This window comes from Dermochelys coriacea, chromosome 2 (genome assembly GCF_009764565.3).
Source record: "Dermochelys coriacea isolate rDerCor1 chromosome 2, rDerCor1.pri.v4, whole genome shotgun sequence".
NCBI classification, from domain to species: Eukaryota; Metazoa; Chordata; order Testudines; family Dermochelyidae; genus Dermochelys; species Dermochelys coriacea.
Window position 1 is genome coordinate 98,714,211 of NC_050069.1, and position 22,532 is coordinate 98,736,742.

At 40.7% G+C, this 22,532-nt stretch overlaps 1 protein-coding gene across 3 annotated transcripts in view; it reads left to right on the top strand.

Moving 5' to 3' along the window:
- DOK6 (docking protein 6) overlaps window positions 1-22,532 on the top strand; it is a 439,116-nt gene that overhangs the window by 357,479 nt on the left and 59,105 nt on the right. For all 3 annotated transcript variants that reach the window (XR_006278942.1, XM_038391994.2, XM_038391991.2), the window contains exon 7: window positions 10,222-10,339. Coding sequence is in view for 2 of the 3 variants with exons in the window: in XM_038391994.2 (XP_038247922.1) it covers window positions 10,222-10,339 (118 nt within the window). In the remaining variant the exon portion in view is untranslated. The remainder of the gene's footprint in view (window positions 1-10,221; window positions 10,340-22,532) is intronic.

Here is a 22,532-nt window from a genome sequence, read left to right on the forward strand (position 1 = left end):
ACACAAAAATTCAAAATGGTGACACTTGTAGCAATAATGCCATCACTGAACCAAAGGAATTGTTCTCAGCCCTCAGCCTTCAGGATGCATATTTCCATATAACAATCCACCTATCCCATAAAAGATACCTATGTTTTACTGTCTGTCAGAACCATTTTCAGTAAAGGGTTCTCCCTTTTGGCCAATCATCTGTCCCAAATGTCTTTTCAAAGGTCATGTCAGTAGTAGTGACACACCTCTGCAGAAAAGGAATTCTGGTGTTCCCTTACCTAGATGATTGGCTTCTAAAAGGTCGCTCCCTGGGCCTAACTTCACAGGCAACTTGTGAAGCCATATACCTTTTCCTCAAATTGGGCTGCAATTGAACATTTAAATATCCACCTTGATCCCTGTGCAAAAGTTAGAATTCATAGGAGCTCATCTCGATTCGGTAGTGGCAAGAGCATACTTCCCAATGCACAGATTTGTAGCCCTATCCAACTACACTACTTTCCAAACCCACCTTCATAAAGGAATCCCTCAATTGTTGGCAATACCCTCCCAACCTTTGTGCTGGAGTCCCTTTCACCCACCCTCCCCCAGCAGTTAACATAATGACGAATGAATCCCTGTTGAGATGGGGAGCGCAGCTAGACACCCACACAGCCCAAGGCACCTGAATGCCTCAGGAAACCACTCTACACGTCAACCTCTTGGAACTCGGGGCAGTCAGATACACTTGTCTCCAGTTTCTAACTCTAATCAGGGGCAAATACATGAAGGCCATGACAGACAATGTGTCATGCATGTTCTATGTTAAGCAACAAGGAGGGGCAAGACCCCCCCCCCTTGCCACAGCTGTCAAACTGTGGAATTGGTGCATACACAGTGTGTCATTACAGCAGCTTACCTCCTACGAGTTCAGAACTCACTCTGCAAGATCTACTTCCACTTCTGCAGCCTCTCTCAAAAATGCTCCCATAACTGAAATATGTAAAGCTGCGACTTGAGGCCTGTATACTTATCTTTACTGAGCACTATGCAATAACTCACAACTTAGCTTTTGATGCTGCATTTGGCTCAGCTATATTTTCTTCAATAGTAGACTGATCTCCAAAAACCCCTCCTCCTAGTCACCTAGAATGGAGCACCCATAGAAGAAGAAGAAATGGTTACTCACCCTGTGTAGTAACTGTGGTTCTTCAAGATCTGTGTCCCTGTGGTGCTCTACTACCTGCCTTCTTTCCCCTTTACTTTGGAATTCTCTGCTATGGAGCTTCACAGTAGAGAAGGAATTGAAGGTGATTTGCTCGCATAGTGTTGTATAACAGCACGGAGCACGAGACTGAGTAACACACATGCGCAGGCTGAATGGACACTACTCTGAAAAAATCTCAGGGGCCGCAAGTGCACCTAGAGTGGAGCATCCATAGGGGGACGCATCTCGAAGAACCACAGTTACTGCACAGGATGAGTAACCAATTCTTGTTGAGGGGATGATAATTCTGAAGTGTGAATATGCATTCAAACAGGATACAATAAGTTCCATTAATGTTTCATCTCAATGTTTCAAGTAGATTGCCCCTCATGTAGAGAAGCCAAACAAAAGACGGAGGAACTGAGCAATAATCCCATGCTGTGGCTGCAGTCTCCAGACTCTCTGGATCTGGAGCTTTTGTATTGAAGGGAAACCCTTGACGTGCAAAGACAGGAAGATTGGCCCCTTCAATCTGCTCTCCTCTTTCCCACTTCCCCTTTTGAAATAGCCATGGTACCCTTAATCTTTGTACAGTAACATCCATGGAAGGTACTATTGCCTTCGAACATCATTATCTCCTATGAGATTTCTACCAGTTAAACCCTTAGACTCTGCACAGGATGCTGCTGCTTATAAAATACCTGTTTGCCACTTCCACTCAGCCCTACCCCAAAATCCTGCATAACTACACTTCAGCAGAGGTTCATCTGCAAAGCATCTGCAGGGTCCCAATAATGGTGAGACAGTGCCACAGAGTTGACACTTCCCCCTCCCATCCAGCAGCTGTATCTATTAGATTGGGATTCCCCTCTGCTCATAGAGGCAGAGAGAACAGTCTCACTCTTAATATATATCTCTTAGGTCAATAATTTTTAATCTCCACCTTAACAGAAGCCAATATCTGTTAATACTGTCTGTGCACTGATTAATGCTCTCCAGCTAGTAAATTCTCTGTCGTAGAAATGTGTTTACTGTATCAGTTACTTCCACATATCAGTGATTTTTATATTCTTTCACAGTAGGGTACATTTTGCAGTTGTTTATTCTGCCGGTAGCTATGGGAGCTGACTTTCTAGCAGGCTGACTTCATTCCTTGGAAATGTTCCTTACTATCAAGAGCTTTAATACCCTGGGCCCTGCCCACACTGGAGCCAAGTATTCAGTATTTGTGTTTTTAGTAAGTGTGTTGTGACTATTGCAAAGTGTTCACAGCATATTTTACAGTGGTTCAAGTCTCGGTAAAATGTAAAGGTACAAGCTTCAGTCATTGCAATGATTAGTGTAATTCCCATTGATTTCAACTGGAGCAAAGAAAGAAAAGCTGAGTGTGAGAAGAGATGTTGAAATATGAGTGAATATATATACTTTATTAACAGAATAGTCCTCATATTCTGTACAAACTGTTACATTAGTCCTTCATGTTTCAGATAATGATGTGATCTATTCTGGGCATCTCTCACTGGAAAAACTGCCAGTTAAATATCCTGCCAGAGAGGGAGTGAGATGCCATAATCCTTTCTTTATAGTATAGCCAAGGAGATAAAAATTAATAGTCAATCCCCAGTCATTGATTCACTTTCCAGCTGATTATTCATTAGTGCTTCATTATTTATATACAATATTGTCCACAGCCAGAAAATAACAGGCATCCATCCTGGCATTACAAAGCAGGATATTTTCCTGTAATTGATTAAGAGATTATTCTTGAATAGATATAAGCAGGGATATTGAAAATCAGTGATACTGGACATAGGTCAGGAAAATGGGTGAATATTTTGTATACAGTCCCTCTCCCCAAATAATCAATTGAAGCTTGGCCATTAACTTCAATACATGCAAGATTAGGCCTAACTTTATTTTGCCCATTTTTATTTCTCCTTTATGTAGTATTAAGTAATAGGTAGTACCTGTTTGGTTGGTGTCATCATACACCTCTTCTGTTCTGTTAATCTCATCTCACTGCTAGCATGAACTGTAGAAGCAGAGTTTGGGCCTATGAGCCTGAGCCTGTAGTCTAGAATTGCCGACTTTCTAATAGCGGAAAACCAAACACCTCTGCCCTGAGGCCCTGGCCTCTGCCCCACCCCTTCTCTGAGGCCCGCTCTCTCCCTCTCCCCCACCCTCACTCAGTTGCTTATTTTCACCAAGCTGGGGCACAGGGTTGGGGTGCAGGAAGAGGTGAGGGCTCTGCAGTGGGTCTGGGGATGAGGGGTTTGGGGTGCAGGTAGGGTTGCCAATTTTGGTTAGATGTATTTCTGGAGGTTTCATCACATTACATAATCTTTAATTAAAGATGAATCTTTAATTCCCGGAGACTCCAGGACAATCCTGGAGGGTTGGCAAACATACTGTAGCTCCATGCTGTATATGTGAGCTACTCCTTAGTTGACTGTAATAGAGGCCACTGCAGGAGAAGGGTTGGTGGAAGCCTGGCAATTTTCAAAGAGCTATCTGCTGTTTTGCCCCTAGTTGCAAGAGCATATTTGCAGTGCAGCGAGGAGCAGATACAGAGCCATGCAGCCTTTTCCACTTCCACTGCTTTTTCCCTTTGGCCTGAGGACTGTGACTGCTCTAGACTAGTCTCGGGTCAGTGAGCTTGCCTCACTGGTTGGGAAGACTGAAATAGCAGGCATAAAACAGTGATAATTCAGCCGAGCAACTATGTAAATATCTTCATACTCAGTAAACCTTGATTGATGCTGATCACCTGCAGATCACTCATGCATACCTCTGCCTAATGACCATGGGAGCTGCTCAGCACTTCTTCAGATTTTCTCTTTAATAAGAAATTTTTTTATAAATTGATAAACCAAAATCTGTGTTTTTCCTTATCAGGAGAGAATGTAATCTATACACTGGGAAGCCACTATCTTTGGGTTTCTTCTTCACAAAATTATAACATTTTTTAAAAATGAAATGCTCATTATCTGAATGTGATCTTGCCTATTGCTTACATTCATGTTAAGTGTTATGGTCTAGTTTATTACTCGTCTCCTGCTTCCTCAAAGATATTGTGTGACCCACAAGTCCTGGTTTAGAATGAATTGTTCTGGTTTCAGGGCAGTCCAGTTTTATAGTCTTTTGGACCCCCATAGTAGCACTACACTAGTTTTATGTATCATCTTAAAATTCCTTTGCTATGTGAATTTGAAGAGTGATTTATAGCATGCTATAATGGGATTATGCTAGAAGTGATCTCTCATTTATCTGGGAGTACCTTATTGTTATAATATATTGTGCATGCCAGTGAAGTTAATCTGGGCTTTGCTGCCACCACCAGGTTACATACATTGTACAAGTAAAAAATTCTACCCCCTCTTCCTTCCCCTCCAAGTTCTTCACGGAACAGAAGCACCCTTAGGGATAGAAAGAGGGAACTCTATATAGGCTTTAACAAGGTGTGGGGGGAGGGAGGAATATACTATGTTTCTGCTGCTGGACCTGTTGAAAACTTCCTCTGTCTGTCTGAATTAAAATAGCTATTTGGCCTCACACATCTCCATTGGTAAGATTAATTTGACAAATGTTGTTATGCTTTGGTGTCCTGCTCACTCAGTATTAATCCATTTTGGAATCACTCTTTTCTTCTTGCTAGAATCAAAAGATAATGGTCTCTCTAAACATCTTGTTCCAGTTAAAAAAAAATAGAGCGGAAATGTGAACTAAGATTATCACTAGCTATTTCTAATATATATTTACAATTAGATTTTTCAGTTCAGTGAAGGGGGGGTTGTATTGGTGGGGGGGCTTGAATCCACTATGAACTTGTCTCTGGTGACACTTGATTAACCCGAGCAGGTCTGGTGAGAATGTGAGATCAGTCAGTGGCCTCAGTCCAACTCCTTGTGGACCAATGTCCAAAACACACAAAAAACTGTTTTTATTGGCCAACTTTGGAGCAACCCCAGAAACTGAAAGGATGGGACACTGCTTAATTCTGCTGCTCATGTTTACATGTTCTTGAATAAAGAAAATACTTTGTTCTCTAGTGCCTTCAAAGCTTTAAGTTTTCTTTAGAAAAGTCAGAGGAAAATGAGAGAATCACATGCTATACATCAAAGCTCAGAGTTATAACCTGTTTAACAGGTTACATTCTTAGAACCAAATTCAATGCTGGCATCAGAGGGAGTAACACCACTGAAGTCAATAGAGCTCTCCCATGAACATCAGTGGAAAATCTAGCCCTTATGCCTTATTTCAAAAAGATACACTATTAACATTTTTGAAGATGGCTTACAATGAAAAGAGTTTCCATTTCCATCCATCACAGTCCCTTTGAAATTGTAAAGAAGTCACTGGTTGTAGATGAAATTGATGTTACTTTAGATTTATTCATTATGGATAACCAACTGTGTCCACAATCCCAGAGGTCGAAATCAAGGGACGTGTCAAGTATCTGGAGAAAACAAGAGCAATGGACTACTCCATGCCAGTTTAAGAAAAGTCTTTCAAATGTGTCAGTGATATTCTGCTTTAAATCTAAGAAATATAGGTCATTCTGATCTAGATTTATGTATTTATGCTTCCCATTTCTACTCTCTTGCCTCCAGTCTCTAATCACAATAAGCATTTCTTTCCTCAGATCGTGGGGCAAGAAGGTCTGGACTATGTATTTGCAGTCCTCAACATCTCAGTGAATCTGAAAAATCCTTATAGCAAAATCATTCATGATATTTTTCACTTTTAGGGCTATTAAATGGAAACAATAATACTGTTGTGATTAGAAAAGGAGTACTTGTGGCACCTTAGAGACTAACAAATTTATTAGAGCATAAGCTTTCGTGAGCTACAGCTCACTTATCTCACTGCTTCTGTTACTGGTCATATCTTCCTCTAATACAAGGGTTGGAAAACTACGGCCTGGGGGGCCACATCCAGCCCATCTCATGTTTTAATACAGCCCTCGAGCTCCAGTCAGGGAGCAGGGTGTAGGGTTTACCCCACTCCCTGCATGCCAGGTCTCTATACGGGCTCCCAGAAGCAGCGGCATGTCCCTCCTACATGTAGGGGCAGCCAGGTGGCTTCACACACTGCCCCTGCAGCTCCCATTGGCTGGCAACCATGGCCAATGGGAGCTGCAGGGGTGGTGACTGGGGACAGGGCAGCACACAGAGTCTCCTGGCTGCGCCTCTGCGTAGGAGCCAGAGAGGGGACATGCCACTGCTTCCAGGAGCGGCTTGAGGTAAACGCCACCTGGAGCCTGCACCCTGATCCTCCTCCCAGGCCAGAGCACCCACCTGCACCCCTAATCCCTCATCCCCAGCCTCACTCTAGAACCCACATCCCCAGCCGAAGCCCTTACCCCCTCCACATCCCAACCCCAATTGCATGAGCATTCATGGCCTGCCATACAATTTCCATACCCAGATGTGGCCCTCTGGCCAAAAATTTTGCCCACCCCTGCTTTAATAGAAACATAAACTAGTTATTTAATATTAAGGCTAGTTTATTTCTCAGAGCAAATCTTTTAAATGCATCTATACTGTTTCTGTCATTATGGACCCTGTAGGCTTTAGCATCACTGAAAACAGTAGACATGACTCTGCCTGTCTGCCAGTGATGGAAAGTTAATGGTCTAAATTGTTAAAAGCAAGAGGAGAATCAAGCCCATTATACTGTTTCTAGAAACACCTGCAACAACCCATTAGAGGGAGTATTGATTAGTGTTGATTTACATCTGTAGGTAGTACATAGGGTTTAGTAGATACTAGACTGGTAAAATACTCTTAAAGGAAACTTAGACGTTTTATTTTAATCTATAAAACAGATTATTTTTCTGCCTTTCCACATAAAGCTGCTGTCCAATTCTCTGTCCTATTTGTAAGCCCCAATTTCTGCCTTTTCTTTGGCCACATCCAGTTATCCAGGTAGAAAATTTGGGCATATTTTGATATTAACTTCCTGTGTATGTGTGGGAGTAACTGTATTGCTCTTCCTCGACATTATTAGGTCACTCTATCTTGTTTATTTGTTCTGAATGCAGTTCTATTCAGAACTCTAATGCAAGAATGTATTTTATTTTTTATTTTGCGCAAGATGGGCATACTCAGCTATTACAGATGAAGGGAATAAGAACCACAGGAGATTTGCCAATAATAAGTTAAATGAAAATATTGGCTGTTAAACTGTTTATTTTTTTCATTTTTTATAATGTAGTTTAAAGGATGGATTCTAACGAATTGTATGACACTCAAAGCAAAATGGTTCTGGAAGATTGGAAGAGTCTGTGGAAAGAGTTACATGAAAGATAGTTATGAATTCACTAGCGCTGGAGTGACTATGTTAGTATTAGTATGTGTGTTAAGCCTCTGATCATGACAGTATGGACTGTTTCAGAAGCCTGAGGAGTCTTATTCTGAGGTGTGTGTTTGTACTGTTAATTCACAGTGCTGTACCTTCTCTCCTGGTAAATTTGACTCCTGGGTCCTTGTAGTAAGGAAATGATTCATCGGTGCAGTACCTCCTGTCAGTCGTCCTGGGAATTAGCTCTGTCGCCCCAGAGCACCCTCTGCAGGCCGGTATCTCACCTGCCACTGGCCTCCGTGTCCCTCCCAGATCCCGGTGCTCCTCTACAGGAGGGTTCTGCCCCCTGCAGTAACCCCAAAGCTCTGGGTCTCCCCATCCTGGGGAACCCCCAACCCTCTATCCCCACCTCGCCTCAGTCTATGGCTATTGCCAGTCACCATCTAGCCCCTGCTCACTGGGGCGGACTGCCGTGTATAAGCCATTCATTGTTGGCAAAGATGGGTATGGACCTGCTGCCTTTGATTAGCCCCTGGGCTGCAGCCTCTGGGGAGTTGCCAGGCAGGAGCTCCCCTGCTCCTCTTGCCTTTCCCCAGCCCTGCTCAATTGCCTGCACTCTCAGCTCCCAGACTCTGAAGCTAGAGGGAGAGTCCTGACCCTGAGGCCTTATAACAGGGCAAGGCATGGCCTGATTGGGGCGTGGCCCAGCTGTGGCTGCTTCCCCCAATCAGCCTAGCCTTTGCTCACAGCCCCAGCCCTCTCCCAGGGCTGGGCTTTAACCCTTTCAGGGCTGGAGCGGGTGACCACCCTGCTACAGTCCTCCTTAAACATTATATTGTGTTATGAAGATTCATATATAAATGATTATATATAAATAAAAAATAACATACAGGTATAGCTTTTTTCCCCTCTCAAACTAGTTCCAAATTGTTCCTAATCTGGTACATAACAAGTTTCTCAACAGTAAACATTTATCTATCAGTTAATAGCTTCTCCCAATCTGTTTTATCATTGCAATAATATTGTGCAAAAATGAGTGTCTAAAAATATCCACTCTATCATTGACTAATTCTTATACTAGGCCAGAAATTTCTCTTTAAAATGAAAAGATAAGGAGAAGTCAGGACTGTGGTTAATGAGAGCATGCCAATTAATGAGATTAGCTTATGGACTCATTAGTGCTATTAATTGGCATTACCGTCACCAATTAAATATCCATGTTTATATTTTAAGCTTAGGCCTTTAATGAAAAACTGGTGATGTGTTTTAAAGTGCTCTTTCCTTGAGGGTGATATTTCCATAAAATTTGAATTGCATTCTCTTTGGTATTAACCATCTGAAAGGATATCTAGTTCAGTTCATACTACACTCGTGAATACTAGTGACTCATCTTCCTGCTTAAGGCTTAATATCAAAAGATGTTTTATTTATTAAATTACAGATCCAGAGAAAAAGATGCCCTGCTGTTGCTCTCAGAACTGTGCTTTTGGGTATAATAGTGGTTCTTGCCTTTTTTGTTTTAGGGGCATTTTTTAATCTTAAGGTTTCAATGAACTTGTGTAATATTTATCTGATCTGTGACTCAACTTGTCCATTACTTACCTCTGTGTGTCTTTAGAAAGTCACTTTTAGTTAAATCCCTGGGTGCATCTCTGGGAGAATGGGCCAGATTCAAAGCTGATTCCATTGACTGGAATTGGGTAGCACTTGGCATGAATCAATAACGAATTTGGCATGTTGCTTTCAGACTAGAATTTTGTTTCTATGTCGGTTGGTAAGAAATTTCCTATTGCATAGTGGGCTGCATTTTTAAGGCTTTTGTTGTTATTATTTATCACTTATACTACAGTAGTGCCTTGCTGCCTAGTCAGGATCAGGGCTACCTTGTGCTAGGCAACTGTACAAACAAAGAGTAATTGTCAGATCATTTACTGCTATGTTTATTTCCAGACTTTGTAAACTTTTATTAATTTTAAGTTCTCAAGTTTTTGACTGGAATCTTTAAGTTAGAATGATCTTATAGGGAAATAAATTAGATGTCTGGGAGGAAAAGGGATTAGCTACAATAAATATGACCAGTTTTCATTACAATCCCTAAAAAATGAATTGCTAAAGTAGTTTCAAATAGAGACATCTGGAATCAAAATCACTACTACACAGCAGTGTATATTGGCACTCACTAACAAAACCACTCTAGCTCTTTCCCTGAACTACTGTCTCCAGAAGAAGTTACTTCTGATACTTACATCAGAGCTCAGCCAATAAACACAAAAGTGGTATTTTGCATTAAGTATAATACTTAGGAAGGAAAATGACAAACACATAGAATCGTAGTGTTTAAGGCCAGAAGGGACCACCAGATCTTCTCATCTGACATCCTATATATCACAGGCCACCAGTACCACCTAATCACTTGCACACTAACCGCAACAACTGACATTAGACCAAAACATTACAAGCATGACCACATGAACAGCTGTAGGAAAGTAGGGGCAGAAGCAGGAAAAAATGACCTAGTAAACCCCATTATTTAGGAATACCTTTGATTTTTCCCCCTGAATATTAGCAACCCATTTTTAGTATTGATGCTCTTAACAGAAAGTAAATCATAACATACAAACTGTGATGATTCAGTAAAATATACATTCTAATGATGGCTTTTTTCTAGTTTTAAACACTGAAATGTACATATCAAATGGGTTGGTGAATGATTTGCCACTTATGTTTTCTTTGTCTTTTAGCTCCAGACCAGTCTGAGTGAACCAATGACATTATCCAAGTCAATCTCACTTCCCCGTAGCGCATACTGGCATCACATCACCCGACAGAATAGCGTTGGAGAAATCTACAGTTTACAAGGCAAGTAGCTTTAAAAATAAAATGACATGTTCATTAGTTTCCCTCACATTGATCAGAATTCATGCTTATCATTTGCATGGTTGTTTTTCCTTCATTTCAGTTTATCAACTGTCACCAACTCTAGAGGAACTCCTGAGATTTGCAATACAATTTTTTTTAGTTATTTTTTGATAAACTAATGGTGAAAATTACTTCCAGAATCACCATGCATCAGTCAATTTGGCACTGGAATTTGAATATAATACTGTATAATGTAACTTATAAGTACCTAAAGAGTGTCTGGCATCTGGATCCGTTTCATAGTGTGTTCTGCAGAGAGCTTTTCTTGCATCTCCTTTTCCTAATAAGATAGAATATGAGGAGACCAAATGATATTCACCCAAGAGTTCTGAAGGAACTCAGATATTAGGTTGCAGAACTATTAACTGTGGTATGTAACTGATTGCTTAAATGAACCTGTGTTCCAGATGACTGGAGGGAGGGCTAATGTAATACCTATCTTTAAAAAAAGCTCCAGGGATGATCCTGACAATTTCAGGCTGGTGAGCCTAACTTCAGTACCAGGAAAATTGGTAGAAACTATAATAAATAAAAGTATTTTCAGATACATAGAAGCACACGATATGTTGGGGAAGAGTCAACATGGCTTTTGTAAAGGGAAACCATGTCTCACCAATGTATCAGAATTCTTTGAGGATGTCAACAAACATGAGTCTCTAAGGTGCCACAAGTACTCCTTTTCTTTTAAACAAACATGTGGAGAAGGGTAATCCAGTGGATATAGTATACTTGGATTTTAAGAAAGCCTTTGACAATGTCCCTCACCAAAGGGTCTTAAGCAAAGTAGGCAGTCATGGAACACGTAACTGGTTAAAAGATAGGAAACAAAGGGTAGGAATAAATGGTCAGTTTTTAGAATGGACAGCGGTAACCAGCAGGGACCCCCCAGAGATCTGTACTGGAACCAGTGCTGTTCAACATATTCATAGATGATCTAGAAAAAGCGGCAAACTGTGAGGCAAAGTTTTCAGATAATACAAAATTACTCAATATAGATAAGTCCAAGGCTGACTGAAAAGAGTTAAAAGGGATTTCACAAAACTGGGCGACTTTGCAACAAAATCGCAGAGGAAGTTGAATGTTGATAAATGCAAAGTAATGCACATTGGAAAACATAATTCTGACTATACATACAAAATTATGGGGTCTAAATTAGCTTTTACCACTCAAGAAAGAGATCTTGGAGTCATTGTGGATAGTTCTCTGAAAACATCTACTCAGTGTGCACTGACAATCAAAATGCTAACAGAATGTTAGGAACCATTGGTAGATAATAAGACAGAAAATATTATAATACCACTATGTAAACCCATGGTACACCCACATCTTGAATACTGTGTGCCGTTCTCGTCACCCCATTTAAGAAAAGTTAGAACTCGAAAAAAGTACAGAGAAGGGCAATAAAAATGATTAGGGGCATAGAACAACTTTCATATGAGGAGAGTTAAAAAGACAGGGTCTGTTCATCTTAGAAAAGAGATGATTGATGGGGGGATATGACAGAGGTCTGTAAAATCATGGTGTGGAGAAAGTGAATAAGGAAGTATTATTTACTCCTTTAGATAACACAAGAACCAGTGGTCATCCAATGAAATTAAGAGGCAGCAAGTTTAGAATAATAGAAGATTAGGTTTGGAAGAGACCTCAGGAGATCATCTAGTCCAACCCCTTGCTCAAGCAGGACCAACCCCAACTAAATCATCCCAGCCAGGGCTTTGTCAAGCCAGGCCTTAAAAACCTCTAAGGATGGAGATTCCACCACCTCCCTAGGTAACCCATTCCAGTGCTTCACCACCCTCCTAATGAAATAGTTTTTCCTAATATCCAACCTAGACCTCTCCCACTGCAACTTGAGACCATTGTTTAAAATAAACATAAGGAAGTACTTCTTCCCTCAATGCAGTCAACCTGTGGAACTTGTTGCCAGGGGAATGTTGTGAATGCCAAAAGCATAATTGGGTTCAAAAAAAGAATTAGATGAGTTCATGGAGGATAGGTACATCCATGGCTACTAGCCAAGATAGTCAGGGATACAACCCCATACTCTGGCTATCCCTAAACCTCTGACTGCCAGAATCTGGGAGTGGATGACGGGATGGATCACCACATAATTGCCCCGTTCTATTCATTCCCTCTGAAGCCTCTGCATGGGCTACTGTCAGAAGACAAAATACTGAGCTAGATGAACCATTGATCAGACCCAGTATGTCCATTCGTATGTTCCTGTATATTCTGGAAGCTAGCTTCAGGGTGTCTGATTAAATCTGCATAAAACTGATGTATGAATTTCAAGTCTAACATCAAAACCCCTAGAACAGGGGTGGGCAAACTTTTTGGCCTGAGGGCCACATTGGAGTGCAAAACTGTTTGGAGGGCCGGGTAGGGAAGGCTGTGCCTCCCCAAACAGCCTGGCCCCTCCCCCCTATTTGTCCCCTCCCATTTCCTGCCCCCGACTGCCCCCCTCAGGACTCCCGACCCATCCAACTCCATCCTGCTCCTTGTCTCCTGACTGCTCCCTCCCAGGACCCCTGCCCCTAACTGCCCCACAGGGACCCCACCCTATCTAATACCCCCCCGCTCGCCATCCCCTGACCGCCCTGCCCAGAACCACTGCCCTATCCAACCGCTTCCTGTTCCCCATCCCCTGACCACCCTGAACCTCCACCCCATCCAACCACCCCCTGCTCCTTGTCCCCTGACCGTCGCCTCCCGGGACTCCCTCCCCTAACTGCCCCCCGAGACCCCACACCTCTCAAACCCCCTCTGCTCCCCATCCCCTGACTGCCCCCCCAAACCTCTGCCCCATCAACCCCCCATTCCCCATCCCCTGACTACCACCCCCAGAACCTCCGCCCCATCCAACCGCTCCCTGTCCCCTGACTGCCTCCTGGGACTCCCTACCCCTTATCCAACCCCCTGGCCCTGGCCCCTTACCAGGCTGGTCAGAGCAGCATGTCTGGCCACCGTGTCACCCGGCCAGAGCCAGACACACTGCCGTGCTGCCCTGCATGAGCACGCAGCCCTGCTGACTGAATGGCAGCTTGGCTGCGGGGGATGGGGAATAGCAGGGAGCTCAGGGGCTGGGCAGGATGGTCCTGTGGGCTGGATGTGACCCGCGAGCCATAGTTTGCCCACCTCTGCCTTAGAATATCAGTGATTTTTGGTGAATATGCTTATATCTAGAGACAAATGTTCTGCCCTGGGCTTGACTAAATAGGGGCCTGATTCTGATTCTGAGACATGATGAGAAAGACAGTGTATTTTAGTGGTTAGGACCTGTACTGGGGACTGCAGGGACCTGAGTTCTGTTGCAGCTGTGCCAATGACCTGCTGTGTGAGACCTGGAGCAAGTCTATGCATCTCTTTGTGCTTCGAGTTCTTCTCATGCCTTTTGTCTTGTGTATTTAGATAGATCCTCCTCAAAGAGGTTACAGTCTCTAATTATGTATTTGAACAACATCTAGAACAGTTGGGTCTTGATTTTGTTTGAGACTTCCAAGTGCTACAATAACAAAAATTATTAATAATGATGAATAATGCCAATGATGAGTAACTTCCCTTTAAGTTAAGTGGAGAGGCAGGTGATTTGCCCTTCCATGGTACAGGCTCTTTATGTATTTTAAAATTTAACACATAAATAAGAATAATGGTTTCATTCAAACTGAAAAATAAAACAAAAATCTACATGCTATCTATCTCTTTGTGTAATTTGACAAGGGTTTAACAGTTTTACTTGACTTATCTCTTAATGTGCATGTGCACTATTAATTTACAGCCAGAGCTAGAGGTTAGAAATTGCAGGATGGCTGAAATATCTTGCCTGAGAAAATATTTTACAATTTTTCTTGAAAACTGGTGCAGTGCAGTGCATTGATGAAAGACCTGGGCTGTTTTGTTTTGTTTTGTTTTGTTTTTTAAATCATCATATAAATTAAACTCAGCAGGTGGGAAGCTCCTGCAAAGATTGTAGAAGAGAAAACATCTGTACACTAAAGCGTGTGTTTGTAAGTCCTGAATTCAACCCATAATGTAAGCATTATTAACAGGATAAAATATTTTTTCTTTTCCTGTCTCATCTAAGAAGGGCAAATAAAGAAGAATAACTTTCTAATCAGGCAGTTGATGCAACTTCTGAGTTTTGTATTAGAGACTCATTCCTGGTTTAGAAAATATCCCAGGACTTCATGGCTAAAAGTTTATAAACAACAAAGATGTCATAGATGTCCTACAAACACATGCAGATATAGAGGTTCCTACATAGAGGTAGCAAAGGTGGGTATTTTATATTTACAGCATTCTTCACATGACAGGGTAATTCTGTGCAAATCCTGAAAAACAAAACAAAATTAATTGTGACCGATAACAGAATCGTGTTTAACAGCCAGTATCTTTTTGAATGTTTTTTGTCTGTTTACCTGGCCATCTGGACATTCACATCATTGTGCTAACCAAAAAGTATTGTGGAGTTGATTGTGAAAAATATCTTAATAATGTACTGCTTGGATGACCTTCACCATATTGTAGATATTTCATTATATTCGTATAGTAATAAATATAAATAAAATGTATACGCATTCAGATATTACAGTTCTTCTTGTTATGTTCAGTTATGTTTTGGGGGGAAATATTTTACATTATTAGCTATTTTTTACAGGACAATGATATGGTGTTTGTCTTGTGAGACAAATATATGAGACATTGACAGTAAGACAATTTTATGAAACATTGTGCCATATCTTGTGTTTCTGAAACAGCAGCTTTGCTATGATAGGATCAGTGTAACAAAAATGTAGGAAATAAGGCTAGGTATATGGAATATAATAATAATAATTAATAATATGCATAACTGGTTTCACAGGAGAAAATATATTAAAATATGGTATACCAGTATATGTATCTTTAAAACTGCAGAAATTCTGCTTTATGAAAAATTGTAGATTTATGTATTCCACTAAAACATGATAGACATATTTTAGAACTTGCCTATCTGTAGTAAGATGATTAGATAAGGGTTGGTATGTAACATTAACCACTTTGTTTGGAACAAAAAACATTTTAAAAATGTTGAAATTTGCCACAAAATAGAAATTTGACTCTCTAATTTCCATTCCCTTTGCAACAGCTCAGATGGAAACTTTCTTTTTTTTCATAATTTTGTTTCAAAGAATTCTTGAAGCCAGACCATCCAGTAAAATATAAATGCAAAGGTCCTGAATCTAGCTAACATGTAAGAACTCTTTAAGAATATTAGCCTTAGGGTCAATTTACACTCAGGAGGAGCATGTCTGTATTATGATGCATAGATATAAATAAAAGACCCCAATCTATACCTATTGCCTTACAAATTATAGTGGCTGTTTCTAAAGTTAGCATATTAATAATCCAAATCAGACCTTCCATTAAAATCTAGACATAAAATTTCATGTTTACAACATTTTAACATAACACAATTAAAACAAACATCAAAGAAAGAAAAAAAACTCTTTCTCACCATATGCTGATTTGAAATATGTACAATAGTGAGACTCAGATTCACTTCTACTTTTTCACAAATAGGAAGTGGTATTCATTTCTATAGAAAATGTAAGGCACAAAAAAGCAAGATCTGATAGCACAGCAGAACGTCAGGTTTTGACCGCTTTACTCGTGGAAGTAAATATGCCCAACTTGCAGCCTTTGTAGTTGGGATGGGGACAGTGCTGATCTACCAGTTGGCTATTGCTACTACCTAATATTAAGGTGGAAACTAGAAGGTCTAACCAGTCTACCCAGTTGTGAATTCACGTAACCCATTGAGGTTCAGATATTTATCCCTGAAATCTCTTCTGCTTGCTTTGTCCAAGCAATCAACATTATATCAATCTTATCTTGTTTGGAATCTCAGCCATTTAGCCCTAATCCATGTACCAAGTTCACCCGTACACCATGCAATTGATTGTTTGGCCAGGTACTGATGAGGTAGAGACAGAAAGCTCTGTGTCAACAACATACTGATGATACTGTATAGCCCATGCCTTCTCACTAACCCCCAATGGCTACTTTTAATCAGAGGGATGATAAAATGGAATTGTCGGTTGAGAATATGCTACTTCGGTGTCTAAGTTGATATATTATGCCTAGATACTGTGATGTTTGGTGCTTTAAAAATGTGAACATAATAAATAAATAGGCTTACTGCAGGGTGCTCTTTGTTTGTCTTGTTCATTGCATTCAGTTTCTTTATTATTGGTCTACAAGGTAAATTACTCAAAAGAAATTATTTAAAAATACATGCAGATAGGATTCAGCTCTGTAAATGGGAATGGTTTTGGATTTATTTATTTTTTAATTTGTACTAATTATCATCACTTCTATCAAATCCCCTGTCATGGCTGGCTAAGTGGATAAACAAGAAATCTTGAGGTGCTGTCAGCAAAGGTTATGTTCTACTGCATGTAGTCATCCTATTCATATGCATGTATCATTTATATATCTCAAGTTATGAGCATTGGCTCCCTACGTTTGTATTTAAAGTGTTTGCTGTAGGAAGCACATAAGGCCTATTTGGTCAACATAGTGTGAAGGGGTTATTCAAGTAATTGAGAGTACTCAGCTAACAATGTATCTTGAGAGACACCAGTCCACATCTGAGCTTTTCTGGGAACATTCAAACTAACATGTAAACAATGGTGTTGGCCTGCAAAAGCTGAATCATTCATAGACATGTGACTGCAAAACTCCATCTTGTGGAGGGGATTTTACACAGAAGAGGAGAGAGATTTCCACCCACAAGAGAAAAACTATACAAGCCCCTGGAAACCCCTCCATTTTGTCTTCAGCTGGCTCAAAAGATGGCCTCTCCACCAAAGGGATGTCTGAAAGGGATTGCTGGACCCAGACTAGGAGGAAGTCTAGTCTGTAAAAGAAGTTTATTGGCACATCTCTGAGGGTGAGATTTACCTGCATTTAGTTTCCTATTTTATTAGGCTTAGACTTGCATGTTTTATTTTATTTTGCTTGGCAATTTACTTCATTCTGTCAGTTACTACTTGGAACCGCTTAAATCCTACTTTTTATACTAAATAAAATCACTTTTACTTATTAATTAACCCAGAGCAAGTATTAATACCTGGGGAAGCAAACAGCTGTGCATATCTCTCTATCAGTGTTATAGAGGGTGAACAGTTTATGAGTTTACCCTGTATAAGCTTTATACAGAGTAAAATGGATTTATTTGGGGTTTTGATCCCATTGGGAACTGGGTATCTGGGTGTTGGAGACAGGAACACTTCTTAAGCTGTTTTCAGTTAAACCTGCAGCTTTGGAGGGATGTGGTTGAGACCTGGGTCTGTGCTTGTAGCAGGCTAGCGTGTCCAGCACAACCAGACAGGGCACTGAAATCCCAAGCTGCCAGGGAAAATGGGCTTAGAGGTAGTCTCAGCACATCAGGTGGTAGCCCCAAGGGGGTTTCTATGACTCAATCCCTCACAGTTATCCTGATCGTGAACTCAAGAGACAGAGAATTTCCATGGCTCCTGTACCTCAGAGAGAGACAGGACACTGAATCCCCAGGAGGCCTTCATGACTTGTAAGACAAAGATATTCCTTTGGGAATATAAGGAATAGAGTGAGACTCCAGCTTTATCTTTAACTGTAGGAGAAAAAGAAACCAAGTGATTTGGTCTCTAAGATGGGACCTAGCCAGACTGGGCAGTAAAAAAACAGCAAGGAGAATGTGGGGGGAGAGAAACAATCTTGAACAAAGACGGTGTCTTGTTAGATTTAAACTTCTAGTTGCGTGTTTTCATGATTATTTGCTTGTAACCATATCTACCATATGTCTTTTACTTGGTATAATTTAATCCTTGCTCTTTGGTTAATAAACTTTCATTATAAATCATCAGTGCTGTGTAAATTCAGTAAAGTGTGTGCTTCTAGAAAGCTAACAGGTTGGAATGTTTTACTGTCTCTGTAAAGTCAAAGAACCTCACACTTCCTCTGTGAGGGTCTAGAGAGAGAGAGTCCCTGCATTAGGATCATTGTGGGGTGAATTTGAGACTTGTGGGCTGCTGGCAGGCTGTTGGGGATAGAGCTCTGGACCACGGATGTACAGCCATAAGACTCCCAGGGTTACAAGACAGATGCTCTTGAACCCGTTATTGCCTGGGCTGAGCCCCAGACCATCACAGTTTGCTAACACTAATGTTAGCCAGGATTTCTCAGCAGACATTCTACTATTAACAGTAGCACAAGGTGTGGCCATTGATGCTAACAGGTTTAAAGGCTGTTGTTATTGTATTGCAGCCCTTCTCTATGTGGGTAAACAGCTGATTTTTTATCCTGAGTATTCTTAATCCAGGATACAGTGTGATCAATAATAGTTCGGTAAAGAACAAGTCTCATATGTTGGCATTTATTTTCTGTGGGGAGGAAAACTAAGTAATTTTAAGCAATGTAAGTTAATAGCCAACAGAAGTCTTGTAGGAATTAATTTATATTTTTCTCACTTCATTTGGTCTCCTAACTGCTAGGCACAAAAATGTTTTCTCCCACCTTCAGGTCTTACACTAATTAATGGTAAGCCTGGGGGTTCTCTCCATCTGTTCTTTACTAATACATTAAATATTGGTTTTCGAGGTGACAACTGGACGTCTCAACAGTAGAGTACATGTTAGCTCCAATTCAGATTGTGAGTGACCTGAACAAGAATTCAAATCTACTTTGAGGGAGTTGGAGATTTTATCAACAGAAGCCATATTTTCCAAGACAGTATATTTTCTCTGGTTCTGAGTATTGTGCTGTTCTGGGCCAAGGTGCTCGAAGCACCACAGGCCTGCCAGGAGTACTCTGAGAAAAACGAGGCTTACACACAGCTGTGAGTTATCAGCTTTACTGAAGGTTAGTGACCCACCCGCAATGGGGACTCCAAGCATTGCAGTCATGAAGATTGCAGTCATGAACCCAGCACACCCAGAGCTCTGCCTGGGACGGAGTCCAACGGAGGGGCAGACAGTCAGCGTTAATAAGCACTACACAAAAACAGCTCATGAACATAGAATTAGGTACTTCCCAAAGGGGGGCTTTCTGCTACCTGGCGAAGGGCCATGCAAAGCAGCTGTGTCCTTCAGTAACTATCTATGTACTTCCCAACCTGGCGAAGGGCCATGCAAAGCAGCTGTGTCCTTCAGTAGCTATCTATGTCCTACAGTAATCCCTCAGCTCGAGAAAGTGGAAATTCCCTAGCTAGGCCATAACAAAGTTTTCTGCAGTCCCTTACATGTGCATTTTCACCAAATTTGTTTTCCAGCCACACAGCGCATTTGATCCAGTTGCCTCAAAAACAAAGGGCAAGTTAATTGGTTAATACCTGGATGAAAATAAGTAAAACGCTTCATATAGGTTGTCAGGGTTCCTTCTCCACTCTGAACTTTAGGGTACAGTTGTGGGGACCCACATGAAAGACCTCCTAAGCTTATTTTTACTGGCTTAGGCTAAAAACTTTCCCAAGGCACAAATTTCACCTTGTCCTTGAACAGTATGCTGCCACCACCAAGTGATTTAGACAAAGAACAGGGAAAGGACCACTTGGATTTCCTATTTCCTCAAAATATCCCCCCACCCAAGACCTTACACCAAATTTCCTGGGGAGGCTTGAGAATAAACTAGATGAGCACAAACCATCTTTGGATTTTTAAGACCCCAAAAAACCCAGTCAGATTCTTAAAAAAACAGAACTTTATTAGAAGAACCAAAAGAGATGAGCACATCTCTGTAAAATCAGAATGGAAGATAATTTTATAGGCAATCAGATTCAAAACATAGAGAATCCCTCTTGGCAAAACCTTAAGTTACAAAAAGACACAAAAACAGGAATACACATTTCCTCAGCATAGCGAATTTCACAAGCCAAAACAAAGAAAACCTACTGCATTTTCTAGCTAGATTACTTACTAACTTTATCGGAGTTGGAGGGCTTGCATCCTTGATTTGTTCCTGGCAGAGGTATCACACAGACAGACAAAAGCCTTTTCCCTCCCTCCAGATTTTAAAGTCCCCTCATTGGTCATTTTGGGTTAGGTGCCAGCCAGGTTACCCGAGCTTAACTCTTTACAGGTAAAAGGACTTTACGTCTGGCCAGAAGGGATTTTATAGCACTGTATACAGAAAGGTGGTTACCCTTCTCTTTATATTTATGACATAGGTGTAATAGCAAAGAGTGTGCCTGCTAAAAAATGCGTTCTTTGCTATTATTCTGGGATTGCTTACACCTGTTTTGCAAAGTCACTATAATTCAAGATGAACTTTTTTTTAATAGCAGAACATAACTGACAGCACAGATGTCTTTCATTTAAAAATTGTCATATATCTTGTTTAAACATATAGTTTAAGTTAACATTTTGACTGAAATTTTGCAGTGAACTGAAATTTAGTATTACAATTCTTGCTCTGAAGTCAATTTTCTCTCTCTCTCTCTCTCTCTCTCTCTCTCTCTCTTTTTCTTTTTTTCTAATTAAATGGATGTTGCAAATTTGGTATTCAATTGATTTGGCTATTTTAAGGCCAAAATAAAATTTTGATACAGAAACTTTTTATTTCTTCTCTCCACTCTGTTTTGCTATCATTGAAAACCCTTAGGAAATGAACTATAGAAAATCTAATTAAAGGCTGGCCTTAATCCAAGAAAACCCAAATTAAGGGTCACATACCAACTTCAGGTCCCCTGTTATGACTAGATCTAAGGTTCTGGTTGTTATTCAGGACTTGTTAGTGCAACCATCACTCATGTTAATGAACATGTACTCACACAAATAGTCCCATTGGCTTCAGGGAGACTGCTTGCATAAGTAAATGTTCACAGTATGAGCATTACGCAGGAATACCCTGCATGTTTTCATTTTGAGAAGAAAAGCAACTTCTTTTTTATAGTTACATTAAATAAAAGGAGGCACCAATGAAATTTTTGATTCAGCTTTATTATAAATGCCCAAAAGAGTATTTCTGCTTCAGACTTATTTTAAAACCAAAATGAAAGTCATCTAAACTTGTTTACCAAGGGCTAGATTCTCCACCTTTGAATTCAATGGAACTCCTTACAGAGTAAGATGCTACCCAGTATAATAAGTATGGCCAAATCTAAGCCTAGTAACTGCTTACCTGATGAGCACATACCAAAATAAAACGAAAACATCAGGGATAAAATCCTGGACCCATTTGAAGTCAATGTGATTTTTTTTTCCATTGAAACCAATGGTTAAGGTACAGGAGGGTCCTCTGTATACATTGGGGTTGCGTTCTTGAAAAGGGCAATGGATACCAAAACGGCATATACCGGGGAATTTTTCCTCATCAGAAATAATGGAATAAGGCAGGGGATATGTTCACAACTTTACCACATTCGCCTATGACAATGCTCTTTTCGCCTAAACAGTGTACCTAAACAGTGTATCTTTTTTACAATGACAGGTTATACAGTATACATTTTACACATAAACATTGAATAAAATAATGTAGAACCCTACTACCACTGTTCAAAATATAGAACATTGTAATATAGTAAATACAGTACAGTAATACAGTATAAAAGTGTCAATTACATTAAACTTAGGTGGGGTGGCAGCTGGATTTTCTTGGGCTGTCTTTTCAGTTCCAGAAGTCTTAAAAAAGCACTTTATCGATGTCTGCTCTCCTGCATGAATCTTTGAACAATAGATCTCCCTGTAGCAAGCCACTGCCTCATTGAGAGCCTTGGAGACGTTGGCAGTCCATTCACGAAAAGGATCACGACTCTGTATGATTTCCGTCATCTCATCCAGCAGCCCAAAAAATAGAAAAGATTCTTTGTCATCAGACTCCTAGCTTCCTGCCTTACATCATCGTCATCATCATCCTTGCTTTCTTCGGATATCCATTATTGATCCAGATCAATCAGTTCCTCATTTGTCAGTTGCTCAGCGTGAGATTCCAGCAACTCCTGTACATCCTCCTCCTCCACTTCCTTGAAGCTGACATCCTTCACCAACTTGACAATTTCTTGCTCAAGAGGAACAGCATCAAATCCCATGAAGCTGTGGACAGCATCTGGCCATGCACTGTGCCAAACGCCGTTCACACATTGCGAAGTGACCTCTTCCCATGACACGTCAATGTTTTCCAC